This window comes from Theropithecus gelada, chromosome 16 (genome assembly GCF_003255815.1).
Source record: "Theropithecus gelada isolate Dixy chromosome 16, Tgel_1.0, whole genome shotgun sequence".
Lineage (NCBI taxonomy): Eukaryota > Metazoa > Chordata > Mammalia > Primates > Cercopithecidae > Theropithecus > Theropithecus gelada.
Genome location: NC_037684.1, coordinates 23,524,018 through 23,543,118, shown reverse-complemented (window position 1 = coordinate 23,543,118; position 19,101 = coordinate 23,524,018). Strand labels below are relative to the sequence as shown.

The following is a 19,101-nucleotide window of genomic DNA, read 5'->3' as shown; positions in this document are numbered from 1 at the left end:
GTATCCGTGAGCATCCCACCACCACCAACTGCAGGGCGTCCAGGGCGGTGGAGAGTGAATGGGCTTGAAGGGGAGCGGGCATAAGGTTTGGACATCCCCAGGTGTGAAGGGTGTGTGTGTGTTGTGCACGTGGATTGCCTGTATGGTATTGCAGGGGAGAAGAGAATTTGGAAACCGTGCAAGGGAATTGCAAGAGATAGAAAATGAAATAAAAAGGTTTGAGGTATAAGAAGGGTGAGAGAAATGGGAGCAGGGCTATGGAGGGATCTAGAAGAAAATAGTGGGGAGAGAAAGGGCAGGAATGGAAGGCAAGCCCACCACCCCAAAGTCCCTTCCCCATATCTCCCCCTCCCCCAACTCCAAAGAAGGAAATTAGGAGGCCACTGCGGATTATGTTTGGGTCATTTCCACATGCTTTATTCCAGCAATCAAAATAATTAAAAACATCTCAAATTATTATACACATACAAAATAGGTACAGAGTCTTTTGCTTCCTCCCACCCCTAGGGGGAAAAACTGCTTTGTGCTTTGGGAAGTTGTCTCTGAAACCCGGGGAGAGAGGACGCAGGACAGACTAGGAGAGAGCCGGGAGGATGGGCTGCAGCTGTGGAGGAGGGTTTCAGAGGAGAGTGGTCAGAGAGCAGAGGCCTGAGAAGCCAGAAGCGGGTAGAGAGAGGGTGGAAAGTGAGCAACGGGCTGGGCTGGAGCCGCACACGCTCTCCTCCCATGTTAAATAGCACCTTTAGAAAAATTCACAAGTCCCCATCCACAAAAAAAAAAAAAAAGAAAAATATCAAGGAATAAAAATAGACTTTGAACAAAAAGGAACATTTGCTGGCCTGGGGGGGCATCTCAATTTCTATAGCACCAGTGATTCCCTCCCCACCCCATCACATAGATGTAGCACCTTTGGTATAAAATGGGGAGCCGCTTCCACCCTGCCCCCATCCCCGCCCCCAGGCAGTTGCCCCGGTGACACATCAAGACAAGAACGAGGTAGTCTTTCAGCAACACAGTTACACAAGGAACAGAACAGTCTCTCCCGCCCAGCCCTGCGGCACGAGGGATTGACGCGTTCCCCAAATCCGATGTTTCTGCTTTGTCGTGGCCCTTCCTGACTCTCCTCCGAACCCAGTGAGGGGCTGGTGGCTCCCCCGGCATGACCCCCTCAAAAACGAAGGGGAGATGTTGCAAGAGCCATGGGAGTGCCAGATGGCAAGGCTTCTTTGGCAGTCTGAGAACCCCAGGTCTCCCCAGGGTCTGGGGGTGCTGGGCGGGCAGGAGCGGGCTGAGGGTGGGGACCACTTGGGTGTTTCAGCATTGCCTTTGGTTGCTGGGCAGACAATGCATTGTTTCCTGTGTCTTCTGGGGAGACAGATTTGGGAAGGAGTGGAGGGGAGGCCCCAAGAGGGGGTGGAGAAAGGAGTAGAAAGGGCAGCGTTGGGGTTTCATAAGCCCAACGGGCAGAAAGGGACTTACCCCCGCATGGGTCTTCAAGCAAGTGGACCAAGCTTCCTTTTTTAAAAAGTTATTTATTTATTCTTTTTTTTTTTTTTTGGTAAGGTTGAATGCACTTTTGGTTTTTGGTCATGTTCGGTTGGTCAAAGATAAAAACTAAGTTTGAGAGATGAATGCAAAGGAAAAAAAATATTTTCCAAAGTCCATGTGAAATTGTCTCCCATTTTTTGGCTTTTGAGGGGTTCAGTTTGGGTTGCTTGTCTGTTTCCGGGTTGGGGGGAAAGTTGGTTGGGTGGGAGGGAGCCAGGTTGGGATGGAGGGAGTTTACAGGAAGCAGACAGGGCCAACGTCGAAGCCGAATTCCTGGTCTGGGGCACCAACGTCCAAGGGGGCCACATCGATGATGGGCAGGCGGGAGGTCTTGGTGGTTTTGTATTCGATCACTGTCTTGCCCCAGGCTCCGGTGTGACTCTGGGGTGGGGCGGAGACAATGGGAGGGGGCATTACCACGTGGGAGTGATGGAAAGAGGACACTATGGCCTGCCCAAAAAGCCCAAGGCCAGAGAGGTGGGGCCCTGCCTGAGGATTCTGGCCACTCACCGTGCAGCCATCGACAGTGACGCTGTAGGTGAAGCGACTGTTGCCCTCGGCGCGGATCTCGATCTCGTTGGAGCCCTGGAGGAGCAGGGCCTTCTTGAGGTTGCCAGTCTGCTGGTCCATGTAGGCCACGCTGTTCTTGCAGTGGTAGGTGATGTTCTGGGAGGCCTCGGTGGACATCAGGCGCAGGAAGGTCAGCTGGATGGCCACGTCGGCAGGGTCGGAGCCCTCGCCGCCATACTCGAACTGCAGGGGAGGGGAGAGAGGGAAGAGTGAGCAGCTATGCAGGAACCTCTAGTCCTGCCTGGCCTCCCTGTCCAGGGTCCTCAGAGAGCGGCCCAATATACCCTTATATCAAGAGGGGCCACCTGCCCATAGGCAGCCTGTGTCTGAACCACTATCAGGGACCTGGGACCCCTGCCTCCCAGCCCAGCTCTGTCCATCACCCTTAGCAGAGACCTACTCCAGGACTTCATGTCCCTTCTGAGCACTGGGCTAGCCCATCTCCTAACACTGGCTCTGAGGTCCAGCTCACGCACCTGGAATCCGTCGGTCATGCTCTCGCCAAACCAGACGTGCCTCTTGTCCTTGGGGTTCTTGCTGATGTACCAGTTCTTCTGGGCCACACTGGGCTGAGTGGGGTACACGCAAGTCTCACCAGTCTCCATGTTGCAGAAGACTTTGATGGCATCCAGGTTGCAGCCTTGGTTGGGGTCAATCCAGTACTCTCCTGTGGTAGGGCAGGGCAAGGTGGAGTCAGGGAAGTGGAGCAGCCAGCACCATATGGTAGGGGCACATATGGGCATGGGGACCCTGGCATGGCAGAAGTAGGAGGGAGGGGGAGGCTAGGGCAGGCCCTCACCGCTCTTCCAGTCAGAGTGGCACATCTTGAGGTCGCGGCAGGTGCGGGCGGGGTTCTTGCGGCTGCCCTCGGGGCTCCGGATGTTCTCGATCTGCTGGCTCAGGCTCTTGAGGGTGGTGTCCACCTCGAGGTCACGGTCACGAACCACATTGGCATCATCAGCCCGGTAGTAGCGGCCGCCATCGTGAGCCTTCTCTTGAGGTGGCTGGGGCAGGAAGCTGAAGTCGAAACCACCGCTGGGAGGACCAGGGGGACCGGGAGGGCCAGGAGGGCCAGGGGGACCCTGCACAGAGAGGGAGGAGAGTGGGGATTACCGGCGTCCAAGTGCTTTGGGGGCTGGAGGGCCATGAGCAGAGGGGATGAGGGGCTACGTACAACAGGACCAGCATCACCAGTGCGACCGCGAGGACCAGGGGGCCCAATGGGGCCAGGGAGGCCGTTGAGTCCATCTTTGCCAGGAGTACCAGCAGAGCCAGGGGGACCCTGGAGTGGGGGAAATGGTTTGAGAAAGGCTGCCAGAAGCCCCAACAACCCCAGCTCTGGAGGAGAAGCCCACCACCCTCCCTGCTGGCTCTGGCTCCACGGCCTCATAGAGCCAGTTTCAGCCTCTTTCCATAGGACATGCCATAGCTCGCTCCAGCCGCTGAGCCAGGGGAGGACGGACTGGGGAGCAGAGAAGCCAAAGCTAAATCAGATTGTTTGTTCAGGATTCTTCCTCTCTTTGCCCACTCCCTGTCCCTTAACCCTTCTCCAGAGAGGCAAAGGGTGCCTGGGTCCCTGGCAAGGGTCCCCAAGGTGAGCCTGGGCTTGGGACTCAGGAAGAGGAGAGAGAAGGCATGACTTACTCGGGGACCAGCAGGACCAGAGGCTCCAGAGGGACCTTGTTCGCCAGGAGAGCCCTGAAGGACAGATAAAAAGGCAATTCAGGCCCAGTGAGGGTCAAATGTAGCCTGAGGGCCTTGCTGGAGAGACGAGGGCAGCGTGGGCAGCCCATGCCCCTTCATTATTCTGGAAATCTAGCCCCAGGGTGTCCATAGGCAGAGACCTCTCCCATAATCCCTCTCTGTGTACCCCTCACCCTCTCAGAAGCTACTTGGACATGCCCATAAATCTTCAGACCCCAGTCCTCACTAGGGAGGGGTAAGAGTGACTATCCAGAGGGGGAAACCAAGGCAAAGCTCCCCCTCCTATCATACAGCACAGCATGAGGACTGGGGAGGGGCTGAGCATACTCACAGGAGGGCCAGGGGGACCCTGGAGGCCAGAGAAGCCACGGTGACCCTTTATGCCTCTGTCGCCTTGTTCGCCTGTCTCACCCTTGTCACCACGGGGGCCTTGGGGTCCCTAGAAGAGAGAAGGGGCATCAAGTGGGGCACTGTCCACATCTGTAGGGTTCTGAAGGTGTGGGAGACACAGCAGGGAACTTACAGCGGGGCCACGGGCGCCAACAGGGCCGACAGGACCAGCGGGACCGGCAGGACCCTGAGGAGAGCAAGGAGAGCATGAGATCTTGGCCAGGGGAGGCTGAGGCTGGGGCTGCAGGATGAGGCCTCCCCCTGATGCATCTCTCTCTCCTCAGCTCCTTCCCACTGTGGCCATCTCTCCCAACTCCCAGGGAAGCCTCCCCACTGCAATCTTCATGAGAGCTGGGGCCAGCTCAAGGGAGAGGGGGTCCTGTCTGGGAGAGGGGACTTGAGGCTGAGCTTTAACTCAGTTTTTTGGATTAAGGCCCCGACATCTTGCAGGATCTCCTTTCCTCCCCCTGCCTGGGTGAAGTCCGACACCCATCCCCAGGCCTCTAAGGAGGCCTGGAGAGTCCCTGGCCTGACCAGACACAGGGAACTGGAGCCCAGCTACTTACAGTCTCACCACGATCACCACTCTTGCCAGCAGGGCCAACGGGGCCAGGGGCACCAGGAGCACCAGGAGCACCAGGAGGTCCAGCGGGGCCAGTCTCACCACGGTCACCCTGGCGGGGAGAGCAGGGGAATATGGGCCAGCTCCAGCTGAATGGCCAGGATGGGGCAGGGAAGCAGCAGACAAGGCTGTGGTCATGGAGTGTCACCATCTTACCTTGGGGCCAGGAGAACCATCTCGTCCAGGGGAACCTTCGGCACCAGGAGCTCCCTGCAGAGAGAGAGAGAGAGAAGTGAGAGTCAGCCAGAGAAGAGGACTTAGGCAAGGCCACAGCGGCCATGCTGAGGGTACTGGCACGGGGGCTGGGGACTGCTCACCTCACGTCCAGATTCACCAGGGGGTCCGGCCAATCCAGGGGGGCCCATGGGACCAGGGGGACCACGTTCACCACTTGCTCCAGAGGGACCTTGTTTGCCAGGTTCACCCTAAGGGAGAAGAAAGAGTCAGGCCAGCGATAGGGTCTGAGAGGACCCATGAGTCCCCTGAGGTCATCTCTACCAAATCTGTTCTCCTTGGCTCCACCCCACTCCAAGTCCTGTGCTGGTTTTTCTCAGGGTCCCCCAAGGTGAGGGGGGCACTTACAGAGGGGCCAGGAAGACCAGGGAAGCCTCTTTCTCCTCTCTGACCAGGCAGGCCGACCACGCCACGCTGTCCAGCAATACCTTGAGGCCCGGGAGTACCAGGAGCACCCTGTGGGAGGCAAACAGGGGTGAGGTGCGGGACAGCAGCACAGGGACCCCTCCCCAGCTCTGGACACCTCTGGAGCTGCAGAGATCTGAGCTGGCACTTACAGCAGGCCCATCAGCACCAGGGGATCCTTTCTCGCCAGCGGGGCCAGGGGGACCAGGGGGACCAACTTCACCAGGACGTCCAGCAGGGCCAGTCTCACCACGGGGACCTTTGCCACCTTCTTTGCCAGCAGGACCAGGAGGGCCAGGGGGTCCAGCATTTCCCTGGATGGGGATAGGAGCGGCTGTCAGACTCCAGGGGGCTCTGGTGCATCATTGGTTCCTCAGTCGGACCCACCATCCTTCTGGCAGCCCGCACCCACCACCCCCAACCTAGAGCAGTGGACTCCACTGCAGAGACTTACAGAGGGGCCAGGAGGACCGACTCGGCCAGCAGCACCAGGGAAACCAGTAGCACCCTGGAAGGAGAGAACAAAGGAACCGTCAGAGGGAGAACAGCCAAGTCATCCTATCCAGCTGCCCTCACCTGCCACCGCTGCCTGGGGAGAGGGGAGAGGCTCAGCAGAGAGGCGGGTGATACTCACAGGGGGACCAGCGCTGCCACGAGCACCTTTGGGTCCAGGAGCACCAACATTACCCTGTAGGAGAGCACAGAGGCATCAGGCCTGGACCTGTCCTGAGTCCTAGGACACCAGCATCACAGGCACAGAGGGCAAGCCACTCACAATGGGGCCAGGGGGTCCAGCGGGTCCGGCAGGGCCAGGGGGACCAGCATCGCCTTTAGCACCAGCATCACCAGGTTCGCCTTTAGCACCGGGTTGGCCATCAGCACCCTGGGGGAGGAAGCAGGGCCGTGAGTCCAGGGAGGCAGGCAGGAGTTTCCACCGGCGGGGCGAGGAGCAGTAATGGAGGCAGGAAGATGCTTGGGTGGGAAACAATCCCGTCTCCACCCTTCTCCCCAGAGGAGGGCTGACGCCTTTGTCCTCATTCTGTCCCTCGAGGTCCCAGGTCCCAGTCGGTGATGAAAAATGAGGGGGGTCTTGGTACTCACAGGGGGGCCAGCGAAGCCAGCAGGGCCGGGGGGACCAGGCTCACCACGGTCTCCCTAGAAGAAAAGGTGGCAGATTGGAGAGATGAGCTGACATGAGGGAAGGCGGAGATGGAGTGAGGGGAAAGGCAAGGGGTGGAGGCACAGACAGGGCCAGGAGTGCTATGTGAAGGGAGGGAAGGGCCAAGTGTGGGGTCTTAACAGGTCTTCTATACTTACGGGGGCACCACGAGCTCCAGTGGGACCAGCAGGGCCGCTGGGACCAGTTTCACCCTGAGAGCAAGGAACAAGAGGCTCAGGGTCAGGGCCTCCCCTGAATATTCCTGGTAGATGACCCCAGGAGAGCCTCCCCTCCCTCTGGTCCCTCCAGGTTCCCGGGTTGACAGCTCAGTTTGACAGGACCTGCTTTCCCAACCCAACCCCACGGAACCGTGCCCAGGCCTGCTGGGGAGGCTATGTGTTAGGGCAGAAGGTGGGGAAGCAGCCACCTCACCTTGTCACCAGGGGCACCAGCAGGACCAGGAGGACCAATGGGGCCAGTCAGACCACGGACGCCATCTTTGCCAGGAGAGCCATCAGCACCTTTGGGACCAGCATCACCCTAAAGACATGGATAAGCTTGAGATTTCCAGCGTGGGGCAAGGAGGCGACCTGTAGTGTTCCGCTTGTGTCTGGCTTTCCTGAGAGGCCCTCTCCTGCTCTGCCCTGCCTCCACCTGGGGCAAGGACTCAAAGGTCCTTTCAGGAAAAAGGGTGCCTGCCTGGAGACTCGGGTAGAACTGAGGTTAAGAGGCCCCTGACTTGTGTAGGGGGATGAATAAGGGAGTCTCCATCAAGGAGATGCCCCCACCTCTCATCACCATGGTAACTCATGGGGAGACACAGGCCTGGACCACTAGGAGAGGATTCATCAGCAAAGAGGCCAGAGCAGAAAGGGGAAGAGGGGAGGATTAGTGAGAAGAGGAACAGATCCCAGGGAGAAGGAGAGATGATGAGGGATTCAAAGTAGGCAGAGATGGGAGCCATGTAGGGCTCAGGGGAGAGGGAAGGTTGAACTTACTCTGTCACCCTTAGGCCCTGGAAGACCAGCTGCACCACGTTCACCAGGCATTCCCTGAAGGCCAGGGGCACCCTGGCTACCGGGAGCTCCAGGGGCACCAGCATCACCCTATGTGACAACCAAGAAGACTGAAGTGAGGCCTGGGGTCCCAAGAGTGGGTCATAGCCCTAAGCCCCGCTTGGTATCTCACAGGCTTAGTTCCAAGGCCAATGACAGGCCTTGAGAAAAGATGAAAAGAAAAGACTCACAGCCCAGACTCCAGGCTGTCCCTACCCTGGTCTTTTTCCCCTACCCCGCACCCTATCTTCACGGCTTTGGTCATAGCCAGCCATCCCCTGCTGCAGGAGGGGTGAGACCTGGTCCCCGGGCTGCTTGCCAGAGACCCTTCCACGCTGCCCTCACCTTAGCACCATCATTGCCGGGAGCACCATTGGCCCCTCGGGGACCAGCAGGACCAGGGGGACCTTGCACACCACGCTCGCCAGGGAATCCTCTCTCGCCCTAGAAGGGAAGGACAGGGCATGTGACAGCTGTTCTGGAGACAGGGCCACGTACAAGGCACCTTGATGGAAGCAGCGAGAGAGGCCTACTTACTCTTGCTCCAGAGGGGCCGGGGGCACCAAGGTCTCCAGGAACACCCTGAAGGGGAGAGAGGGAGGGAGGAACAGACAGTGAGCAAAATCTACCTGGGGCCACTCTGCTGCAAAGCACTGTCCCTCCTGGGGTATGGCTGTGATGAGAGAGGAGCCCCTTCTCAGCACTGAAGTGGAATTATCCCAGACAGCCCCTCTCTTCCTCCTGGAGATGTGTCAGAGGCCTCCCCGCTCCCCAAACTATGGACCAAAATTTATCAATAGAAGGGTTGAGGGAAAGTCACAGCATATTCCAGCAGCTCTTAAAAGAAGTCACCCAGACTAGCAATCATGCAGCCCCCACTTCCCTCTGTGATGCTCCCTTCACGGTAGGAAGTTCTTTCTGGCGTCTGATCTCAATCCCTCTAGCTGATGGCTGTCTGATGAACTAGGAGCAGCGGCCTGTCCCTCTGGATTCCCTGCATCTCCCACCCTTCTGGCCGGCTGCTCCCAGCTGCTCCCTCTTACCTGTTCACCAGGTTTGCCTGCTTCACCGGGAGGACCAGCGGGGCCAGGGAGACCCTGTAGGTGGGAAATGGGGGAAGGAGGGAGGGAAGGTTTAGAATCTGGAAGAGACCAAAGAGCTGTTTCCCACCCCTATCTCCCAGCACCCTGACAGCTACGAGGCCTCACCTGGAAGCCGGGGGAGCCAGCAGGGCCTTGTTCACCTCTCTCACCAGCGGGACCCTGCACAGAGAGAACAGTGCGGTCACGGAGAGGCCCAGGAGACGAGGGGCTGAGGGTGTTTCCCCTTTCCTGCTCCCCAGATCACCCTATCAGGGACACTCACAGCAGGGCCAGGGGGTCCCTGAGCTCCAGCCTCTCCATCTTTGCCAGCAGGACCCTGCGGGGAGAGAGCGAAGAGGAACTCAGGGTTGGGAGGCCCTGAGCAGGCTCTGAGCAGCCAACTCAGGTTGGGAGCAGCTAAGGACTGTGGCCTCTAGCACCCCTCCTGCAGGGAGGAGAAAGTGCTGGGGCAGCAACCGGAAGAGGGTAGGGAGGGACGGAAAGGAGATACTTACAACAGCGCCAGGGGGTCCGGGAACACCTCGCTCTCCAGCCTTGCCAGGCTCTCCCTGTGGAGAAAGGGAGTTAGGGTTGAGGGGACTGAAGTGAGAAGCCAGGGCCTCCTGGGGACTCTCATTTACTCTGAGTGGGACTTTTTAAGGGGCTTTCTTTTCAAAAGACTCGCTTGTTTGGCCCCCAGGGAATGCCCCTGCAGGTGCTTCTTGCTGGGCCCCTTCGAGCCCACTCCTCCTAAGATGCCCTTCCAGGCTCCTCCTCCTGCACCCTCTCCCCTGCCTTTCCCTGTTAGATGCCCGCTGTGGCCTGCACTGCAAAGGGCTTTCCTCTCCTCTGCTATCTCCTTTTGGACCTTGAAGAACCCACCAAGACTGGGGGTGCCTATCATATCAAAGGCCTGTCCTATCCCCACGTGTGGGGGGTGGAGGACCACCAACAACACTTCTTATTTCCAGCACAGAGCAGTGGTCATGGAGCCTGGAGAAGTCTTTCATTTTTTTTCTCTCTCTTTTTTTTTTTTTTTTTGGTTTTTTTGAGACGGAGTCTCGCACTGTTGCCCAGGCTGGAGTGCAATGCAGTGAGTGCAGGCTCACTGCAACTTCCGCCTCCCGGGTTCATGCAATTCTTCTGCTTCAGCCTCCTGAGTAGCTGGGATTACAGGTGCACACCACCACACCCAGCTAATTTTTTGTAATTTTAGTAGAGACGTGGTTTCACTATGTTGGCCAGACTGGTCTCAAACTCCTGACCTCATGATCCGCCTGCCTTGGCCTCCCAACGTGCTGGGATTACAGGCATGAGACATCACGCTCAGCCGAGAAGTCTTTCATTTTACAGATTAGGAGACTGAGGTCCAGAAAGCAAGAGTGAGTGGCCACACAGCAGGTAGCGGCAGAGCTGAGCCCAGAGCTCAGGACTCCTTTGAGTCTCAGGTGTGTCTGTCCCTGGCTCTTCATGGATCCTCACTGAATACTCACAGCAGCACCTTTAGGTCCAGGGAATCCCATCACACCAGCCTGACCACGGGCACCAGGGGGGCCTGGGGGTCCGGGGCGACCATCTTGACCGGCGGGACCCTAAGGATGGGAGTCACGAAAGCAGCGGTGAGGATAGTGAGGAGGTAGACAGGACAGTGGCAGGGGGTCAGGGGCAGTGATACTTACAGGGGGGCCAGTTTTGCCATCAGGACCAGGGCTGCCAGGGCTTCCAGTCAGACCCTAGGGAGGCAGAGAGGTATGAGTGGGTTTGGGGGAGAAGCATGATGGAGGTGAGGGGGGACTCCGGAGGGCAGACCCCTGGGCCTGCTCGAGAACACCTCATCCCAGACCCCACATGGGATGGTCAGGGCCTGGCCAAGCCAGGCCGAAGGACTGGGGCCTCACCTTGGCACCAGGCAGACCAGCTTCACCGGGACGACCAGCTTCACCAGGAGATCCTTTGGGGCCAGCAGGGCCAGGAGAACCACGTTCACCAGCGGGACCCTGGTTGGGAGAAGTCACAGGAACAGTTAGGGTCTCAAGTTTGTGGCTCTTTGCCATGGGCCAAAAGAGGAAGATGATGCCCAGGGAGCAGCAGGGACAGTCCCCCGGCCTCAAGGAGAGGTTACCTTGGGACCAGCAACACCATCTGCACCAGGGAAACCACGGCTACCAGGTCCACCCTGCAGGAGGAGAGGAGGCCAGTTAACTCAGAGACACATGGGCACCAGCCAGGCACTGAGGGTGGAGTGGGAGGGGGCGGGCAGGGGCACTTACACGCTCGCCAGGGGGTCCGGGCAGGCCAGTGGGTCCGGGTTCACCTCGAGCTCCTCGCTTTCCTTCCTCTCCAGCAGGGCCAGGAGGTCCTTGAACACCAACGGGGCCCTGGAGAGAGCCGAGAGGAGGGGGCAGCCTGTGGTGAGGGGCCATCCTATGCCAGCCTCAGAGCTGGCTGAGGCTGGGCTTCCAGCATCAGGGGTGGGGCAGGGGCTCCCTCAGAAGGCTAGGGGTTCCTCTTCCTTTCTGGATCTCCCTCAGGGGGCTTCCAGGGCAAGGTGGGCTGGGCTGCAAGAAGAATGACAGGGAGACTTACGGGTTCTCCCTTAGCACCAGTGTCTCCTTTGCTGCCAGGAGCACCAGGTTCACCCTGCAAGGGGGGAGAAGAGGATGAGCTGAGAGTTGGGGGCGTTCAGTTGGCCTGCATCTTCCTGCTCCCCAGATAAGAGCCGCACTGGAGGCAGTGCATGGGGCGGGCAGAAGTTTGGTACTCACGCTGTTACCCTTGGGACCGGGAGGGCCGCCGGGGCCCTGGGGTCCAGAGGGGCCTCGGGCACCAGGGAAGCCAGGAGCACCAGCAATACCAGGAGCACCCTGTGGGAGGCAGACAGCCAGGTGAGCCTAGGAGCAGAGGGAACGGGGCAGGCAGGCTGCAGGCAGCAGGGGTGGGACTGAAGCCTGGCAGGATACTTACATTGGCACCTTTAGCGCCAGGCTGTCCATCAGCACCAGGGTTTCCCTGTGGCACAGAGAAAGGAGTGTGAGCAACAGGCAAGGACTCTGAGGTTAGAAAGCGGCACAGGGGACACTGAGGCAGGGACACTTACAGCAGGGCCAGCAGCACCAGCAGGGCCAGGGGGGCCAGGCTCACCACGCACACCCTGGGGACCTTCAGAGCCTCGGGGACCTTGGGGGCCAGCTTCGCCCTGGATCAGAAGAAAGGACATATCAGAAGCCACCCTAGGAAACCCAACCTTGCCTCTTGGGATGACAGGAGGAAGGGGAGACAGGGACGGGAGAGCAATGATCAGGACTCTAAGATCAGACACAGAGGCCCTGGGACAAAGGTGTTAGTGAACGGGTTGCTCTCTTGCCATTCTGGGTCCCTTTGGTTTGGGGAACAAGGAGACGTGAACCGCTTGGCCCATGAGGGTCATGCTCAGAGGAGAGTGGGGGGTCTCACCTTAGCACCAACAGCACCAGGGAAGCCAGGAGGACCAGCGGGGCCGGTAGGACCCTGTGAATGAAATGGAGATCTTAACGAGAAGGAAGAGATGGCAGCTGCAAGTCACGCCCTGGGACAGAAGAAGCCCTGGGGTTCAGACCAACACAACCTGCCCCCAGTGTCAGCTCTGAGAGCAGACACTGAGACTCCTCCCCACTCCCAGGCCCTGAGGCCTACAGGCCACACTCACAGGGGGTCCGGCAGCACCAGTAGCACCATCATTTCCGCGAGCACCCTGCAGGAGAGAGGGGAAGCCCCGTTAAGTCCACTGAGCACTGGTCAGTCCCTAGAGCTCCTGGGGAGCCCCTTTCAGAGCCCAGGGTTCCCTCAAGGGGCTAGGAGTACTTACAGCAGGGCCAGGGGCTCCAGGGCGACCTCTCTCACCAGGCAGACCACGGGGGCCCTGACAACCAAACCAAGAGAAGTCAAACGAGATGGGAGACAGCCTCGTTCCCCCAGGCCTCCATCTTGCCCCTGCCTCCTGCCCGTCCCTGCCCTCTGGAACTGGGCACACTCACCATCTGACCAGGAGCTCCATTTTCACCAGGGCTGCCAGGCTCACCCTGTAGAACAGAGAATAATGAGTGAGAAATTCATTCATGGTGGGACTCTGGGGATGTGGAGGACCATGATGTTCAGACAGCCTCTTACCTTGGGACCAGCAGGACCAGCATCTCCCTTGGCACCATCCAAACCACTGAAACCCTAAAGCAGGAAAGAGGTAGAAGGTGAGGATCTGTGGAGGGGGTGGAACAACCTTGACACCCACCTAGATCTGAGAAAGAGCCTTGAGAGGTCATCACCGCCATTCCCCTGTTTCTGAGCTAGACTAAACCTCAACTGGCTCAAGATCTCCCCCAGTTGTTTAATCGGGACTTCTTTCCCATGGAGGGAGGTGCTTTGGATGTCCACTCTCTGTCCCTCAGGGCTTCTGTAGCTGCCACCCACCATGATGCATCTCAAGATCTTTTGGGGAAGAGGCTGGGACTGGATGGGGGTATGCTGGGGACCTGGGGAGCTTAAATGACTCAAAGGGAACTCACTCTGTGTCCCTTCATTCCAGGGAGGCCAGCTGTTCCGGGCAATCCTCGAGCACCCTGGAGAGAGATGAAGGCGGCGAGGAAGGGTCATTAGAACACACCACCATGGACCCAGCTCCTAAATGAAGCCCAAGTGCAGTGAAGCCCAGGTTCAGCCACAGTCCCCTGCTCACCTGAGGCCCAGGAGGCCCACGCTCACCAGGACGACCAGGTTTTCCAGCTTCCCCCTGAGAGGGAGAGAAAAGACCGTCAGGCCCCTGCCTCCCCACCACCGCCCAGGGGCTGGAAAAATGGGGAAGGTCTCAGTCTTCTCTGGGTTGTTGCAGGTCAGGTTTGGGGGCCCAGAATCTTATCTTTGAATCTGGAGCTCAGTTTAAATCTACAGTGAAACCTTCGTTTGGTGAAACCTGAGTGCCTCTAAAGGAATTTCTGTCTACTTCTGTCACCAGCATTTTAATCTCACCATCTGTGCGCCAGTTTCCCCAGAGGGATGGGGTTGGGGATTGCTCTAAGGTGGCTGGGGTGAGGAGAACAGTCACCTTGTTGGGGACATGGAATCATCTCACTAAGGGAAAGGATCATTGTTCAAGGGTAGTCCATGCATCAGAGAGGACTTGCCCTCCTTCCTCTGAGTATCGTTCCCAAAGGCGGTGGAGTGGAAATTGCAGGACCCAACCCACGGAGGCCATGGGGTCAGATGGTATCTTCTTGCTGGGGATACTTACATCATCTCCGTTCTTTCCAGGGGGGCCAGGGGGACCTCGGGGACCCATGGGACCCTAGAAAAGATAAAAGAGGTGGTTAGAATAAGGATAAGAAAAAAAGAAGGGGAAGGCTGGGATTGAAGGGAAGAGGCAAGGAAGACCCCAGGCCTGGGGGTTCTTCGATAGGAGAGTCTGTGTGTTTGTAGAGGGAGTGTGTATCTGTACAGAGAGTGCTTACTGAAGCTCCAGGCTCGCCAGGCTCACCAGGGGGACCTTGGAAGCCTTGAGGACCCTTGAGAAGAAGGAAAGAAAGATGGGGTTAGAAAGCAAGTCCCCGCCAACCTTCTCCAATCTTACCAAGAGATCTCTGAGCATCTCCCCTTCCCTCATCCTGATCTTCCCTCCAAAAGACCAAAGCCCAGGGAGGCATATGAATATATCCTGGATACTCACAGGTGCACCAGGGGGGCCAGGGAGACCACGGGGACCAGAGGGACCCTACAGAAGGAGAAGAAAGGGGGGTCATGGTGATCTCTCTGTAGGAAAGCATGTGGATGTAGTCATTCATGCCTGTTGGGACCACCCAGTCATCCTGCATCCTTTCTGGACTCTGAGGTCCCAAAGGTGATCTTGACCTCCCAAGCTGTCTATGCCAGCTGCCTATGCCCACCTCCTCTGGATACTCATTCTCTCTTCTGTCATCCCTGCTCCCCCTGCTGGCTCACCATGGGACCAGGCACGGAAATTCCTCCGGTTGATTTCTCATCATAGCCATAAGACAACTGGGGAGCGAAGTTCTAGAACAAACAAGAGAAGTCAGGGTCAGGATAGTGAATTGAAAGGCAGAAGATGGCACTGAGGATGGAAGAAACTGACATCATGCGCTTCCTGGTGTGATGTGCTGAGAAAAATAACATTGCTTGTAAGATACTCCTGCCAAAAATGCATCCTGCATCCAATCTAATCAGACAATCCTAAACTGAGGGACAGTCTGCAAAACAACCAGACTCTTCAAAACTCCCAGTGCCACGAAAGAAAGACTGAGGAATGTTCCACATTTGTGGAAACTAGAGACATGATGATTAAGTGCAAAATCCATAATCCTGGACAAGATCCCAGGTAGGGGTGGTGGGGGTGGAATCTATACAGGACGTTATTGGGACATGGGTGAACTTTGAATACGGGCTGCACATTAGAGAGTGAATTTAATCACTGTGCTATGGTTAGTTAAGAGAATGATCTTGCTTTTAGGAAAAACACACCGAAGTATTTAGGCGCAAAGGAACCTGATGTTAGCAACTTACTCAAACAGTTCAGAAAAAAAAAGCTACATATACATAAACAGAAACTAATAAAGCACATGTCACAAACTGTGAAGGGCATGTGAGAGTTTCCTGTAGGATTCTTGCAACTTTTCTGTAAGTTTGAAATTGTTTCATAGTATAAAATTATGTCATCTGCCAAAAACAAAAACAAAACAGGGGAGAGTGGACACACAAGGCCTTTTCACTTACTCCTCCGAGGCCAGGGGGTCCGGGAGGTCCGGGGGGTCCGGGGGGTCCGGGAAGTCCAGGCTGTCCAGGGATGCCATCTCGGCCAGGGGGGCCTGCGGGTCCCTGCAGGGGGAAAGGGCGGGGCCGGGTTGAGCGTGGGGCCAGGAGCCACGCCCACCTGCAGCTCCCCACAGCCCAGAGAGTGCAACGCTTACCCTTGGGCCTCGGGGGCCAGTGTCTCCCTTGGGTCCCTGTGGGATTGGGGAAGAAGAAACAAGAGGCCAGGTTAGAGAAGGGAGGACCGTGAGGAGGCACGGGCGGCGGAGGGACAAAAGTCGAGGGCAGGAGATTACCTCGACGCCGGTGGTTTCTTGGTCGGTGGGTGATTCTAGGGGGCGAAGAGACGCGCGTTAGAGCCAAGGTTTGCTAATGCCGCTCCTGGCGGCAGAGGCCTCCAGGCCGGAGGGCCAGCGAGCGCCGACCATCCCCAGCCCCAGCCCCATCCCCAGCCCCAGCCCCTAGGCCCCAGGCCCCAGGCCCCAGGCCCCGAGCGCAGTCGCACCTGAGCCGTCGGGGCAGACGGGACAGCACTCGCCCTCGGGGACTTCGGCGCCGGGGCAGTTCTTGGTCTCGTCACAGATCACGTCATCGCACAACACCTTGCCGTTGTCGCAGACGCAGATCCGGCAGGGCTCGGGTTTCCACACGTCTCGGTCATGGTACCTGAGGCCGTTCTGTACGCAGGTGATTGGTGGGACTGGGACAGGCAGAGGAAGAGGGGCGTTGTCAGTAGTGCCTGCGACTCCCACCTTGGGGCTCCAAGACCCTCACCTTAACCACCTTTCCCCTGGGTCTAAGAGGCACACTTGGATTTTTCACTTCCCGCGCCTTCTCCCTGTTCCTCTTTCCTTAAATCCTTAAAAGTTCGCCTGCTCCTCATCAGCGCGGGTGACAGCGCCGAGGCGCCTGGCCAGGGAGGCTGTAACTCTTTCCAGTTCTCAGGAATTTAAACAAAGCTTTAGGCCGCGGTGGCTTCCAACTCCAACCTCAGCCCATTGGCGCTGAAGCCAAGTGAAATAAAAACCACAGGATGGGAGGTGGGGGAGGGCAGGGGGAGAATAGGAGGGGCCCTATCGGGAGGGCAGGCTCGCGGGGCGTGGCTTGCGCGGTGGAGACAGGAGGAGGGCGCGGGAGGAGAGAAGGGAGGTCCAGTCCTCATCCCGCCTCCTTCCCTGGGCAGGTGGGGTGGCAGGGGCGGGGCTAGGAGAATGGGAGCGGCTGATCGGAGGGGAGGCCCCCCCAAGCCTTGAAATGTACCTCAAAATTAGGAGACACCCTAACCTCCAGACATCTTAAACATCTTAAAGACACCTAGACATCTTAAAAGCCCGCTCTCGGGGCCATCCCCAGTCCCCCAAAGCCAGCCAATGCCTCCGGGTGACTTTTAGCCAAAGAACCAAAAAGTCCACAAATAGTCCATAAGTTAACTAACCACTCCCACCGCGCTAGCGGCTCCCCAGACGGCCGCTAGGTGTCGGGCAACGCTAAGCAATGGGGCCGGGGCGGGGCCAGCCTCACCGGCCCGACTACCTCTTTAAGAAGCTTGGGCTGCCCCATCGCCGGCTTTACTTTCCAGATCTAGAGATGGGGTCCGCACCCAGCAATAACTCAGGTCTTCCCGCTCCGGCTCCTGCCCCAAGAAGCGTTGGACCGGGAGACGCAGTGCTCAGCACCGGTCAGAAGGGGGCGCAAGGATCCCGCCCCACCAGGTCCGCGCCAAAGTTTCTCATCCTCCACCCGCCCACGCTCCGCGCCCCCTCCGCCGCGGCCCAGCACCCCCACAGCTCCAGCAACAGTCTAGCCCGGAGAGAGGGCAATCTTTCCTTATGAATCATCCCACAGCCTTCCTGATTGCTTCTACATCTTGGGCTTCAAATCCCCCGCTCGGCGCCGCCATCCCATCTTCGACGTGCTTTCCTCACTCTGCACCCAGATCCCTACTTTCCCGGTTGCGCGCTCGGGATTCTCTCTCGCACCAGCTCACGCCGCGCCCCACCCTCACCTCCCGCTCCCGGGGCGCGTTCATCCCCAACCTCGCCCCAGGGTGAGCTCTGTCCTTTCTCAGGGCCCCGTGGAAGAGCCCTTATCATCTCCCTTCCATTCCCTAGTCTCCGGAGAATCCACGTCTCCGTTTAAGCCGCGGCCCCCGGGACCAAGCGCAAGGCGCGATATAAAGTATCCTTGCACTCCCAAAAGTTTGGGACTTACTGTCTTCGTCTTGGCCCTCGACTTGGCCTTCCTCTTGGCCGTGCGTCAGGAGGGCGGTGGCCGCTAAGAGGAGCAGGAGCCGGAGGTCCACAAAGCTGAACATGTCTAGACCCTAGACATGTAGACTCTTTGCGGCTGGGGAGGGGGTTAGCGTCCGCTCATGCGTGGCCTCACACTCCGCGTGCCTCCTGCTCCGACCCCGAGGAGAAACTCCCGTCTGCTCCGACGCCTGGCCCGGGCCTCTTTTATACTGTCCTGATGGAGAGCAGGGAGGAACCCTGCCCCTCAGAGAGGGGGAGCCGGCCGCCCGTCCCCCAGCCAATCAGAGCTGCCTGGCCCGGCCCCCAATTTGGGAGTTGGAATGGAGAGGGGGAGGAGGAGGGAAAGGAGTCCACCCCACATCTCCCCCCTTCGCAGCTCTGCCTCCCCAGCCCCCCAGCCCAGCCTGGGCCAGAGGTGCTGTGGCAGGGGTGCAGCTGGGTCCTCGGAATGGCATGGGCTAAGCCGTGGGTAGGGGTGCCCCTCTGCTCTCTTCCTGGGACCTCCAATCTAGAGGAAGTGGAACTGGGGAGCTGGGTGGGGAGACTTCCAAAGGTGGAAGGGTTGGGGGTGTTGGGGAGGGGGTCCTCCTGGTTGTACCCCACTCGCCCTCTGACTTTTCTGGCAAGAGCTAAGGGAGGGGCATAAAGAGGCCAGCTGAGGACCTCTCCAAAACAGGGGAAGCTGGGAATTTAAAAGATGTGCCTGTTTGGGGGTGTCTTCTGGTGTGGCTAGGGAATGGAGCTTGGGAGTATTTGGGGGACAATTTACATATTCTTTTCTAGACATTAAGAACCAGATATCTGAGGGAAGGGTGCAGGCAAGGGAGTTTTAATTTTGAGGATGTCAGTTCTTCTGCTGTGCTCCAGGACAGAATCAAATGCTTTCCTCCAAACCCTAGGCATGATTGAGAGATGGGGTGGGGAGGCTGAGGTGCACGGTGAGAAACATGACTAGGTGGTCTCTCCGGAAGAAAGCTTTGGTGTTGGGTGATGGAGCAGCCAGGTAGGGGTGGGGGATTCTAGGGACACAGAGGTGGGGATTGGGGCTTGCAATCCCCTAAAAATTCATTCCCCAAGCTCTTGTACCCCAGAGTTGGGAAGTATTTTTAGTGGGAGGCCTGTGATCATTGGTGACTTAGAGAAGAGTTTTGTTTGCTATGGCTGTGGCCAGGGGCTGCTTAGAGACCCTTCTACCCAACACAGTCAAACCAGGGAGAACCTGGGTGGAGGGAGGGAACTTAGCTAAAGAGATGTCTTTCTCGGAGCTGCATAAAGCCCCTTCTCCAGTTGT

General features: G+C 58.0%; 1 protein-coding gene across 10 annotated transcripts; it reads right to left on the bottom strand.

Annotated features, from left to right (window-relative positions):
• Nucleotides 1-390: 390 nt before the first annotated feature.
• On the bottom strand, nt 391-18,012 carry COL1A1 (collagen type I alpha 1 chain). 10 transcript variants are annotated; one of them, XM_025361638.1, is made up of 51 exons: nt 17,770-18,009; nt 16,064-16,258; nt 15,855-15,889; nt 15,717-15,752; nt 15,523-15,624; nt 14,734-14,805; nt 14,462-14,506; nt 14,247-14,300; nt 14,030-14,083; nt 13,478-13,531; nt 13,308-13,361; nt 12,916-12,969; nt 12,783-12,827; nt 12,614-12,667; nt 12,455-12,499; nt 12,223-12,276; nt 11,867-11,965; nt 11,734-11,778; nt 11,535-11,633; nt 11,356-11,409; nt 11,040-11,147; nt 10,892-10,945; nt 10,668-10,766; nt 10,449-10,502; nt 10,263-10,361; nt 9,285-9,338; nt 9,053-9,106; nt 8,896-8,949; nt 8,731-8,784; nt 8,225-8,269; nt 8,033-8,131; nt 7,631-7,738; nt 7,065-7,172; nt 6,791-6,844; nt 6,575-6,628; nt 6,249-6,356; nt 6,108-6,161; nt 5,928-5,981; nt 5,626-5,787; nt 5,417-5,524; nt 5,152-5,259; nt 4,991-5,044; nt 4,779-4,886; nt 4,346-4,399; nt 4,154-4,261; nt 3,763-3,816; nt 3,293-3,400; nt 2,918-3,200; nt 2,595-2,785; nt 2,059-2,301; nt 391-1,929 (listed from the first exon to the last, which is right to left on the bottom strand). In XM_025361638.1, the coding sequence occupies exons 1-51, from the start codon at nt 17,870-17,872 to the stop codon at nt 1,783-1,785; spliced, it is 4,395 nt and encodes a 1,464-aa protein (XP_025217423.1). In that variant the 5' UTR covers nt 17,873-18,009; the 3' UTR covers nt 391-1,782. The 10 variants fall into 10 exon arrangements, with proteins under 10 accessions (XP_025217423.1, XP_025217424.1, XP_025217419.1 ...); XM_025361639.1 differs by having other exon boundaries at nt 2,055-2,301; nt 2,591-2,785; nt 15,717-15,889; nt 17,770-18,010; XM_025361634.1 differs by having other exon boundaries at nt 2,591-2,785; nt 15,717-15,889; nt 17,770-18,010.
• Nucleotides 18,013-19,101: the final 1,089 nt, after the last annotated feature.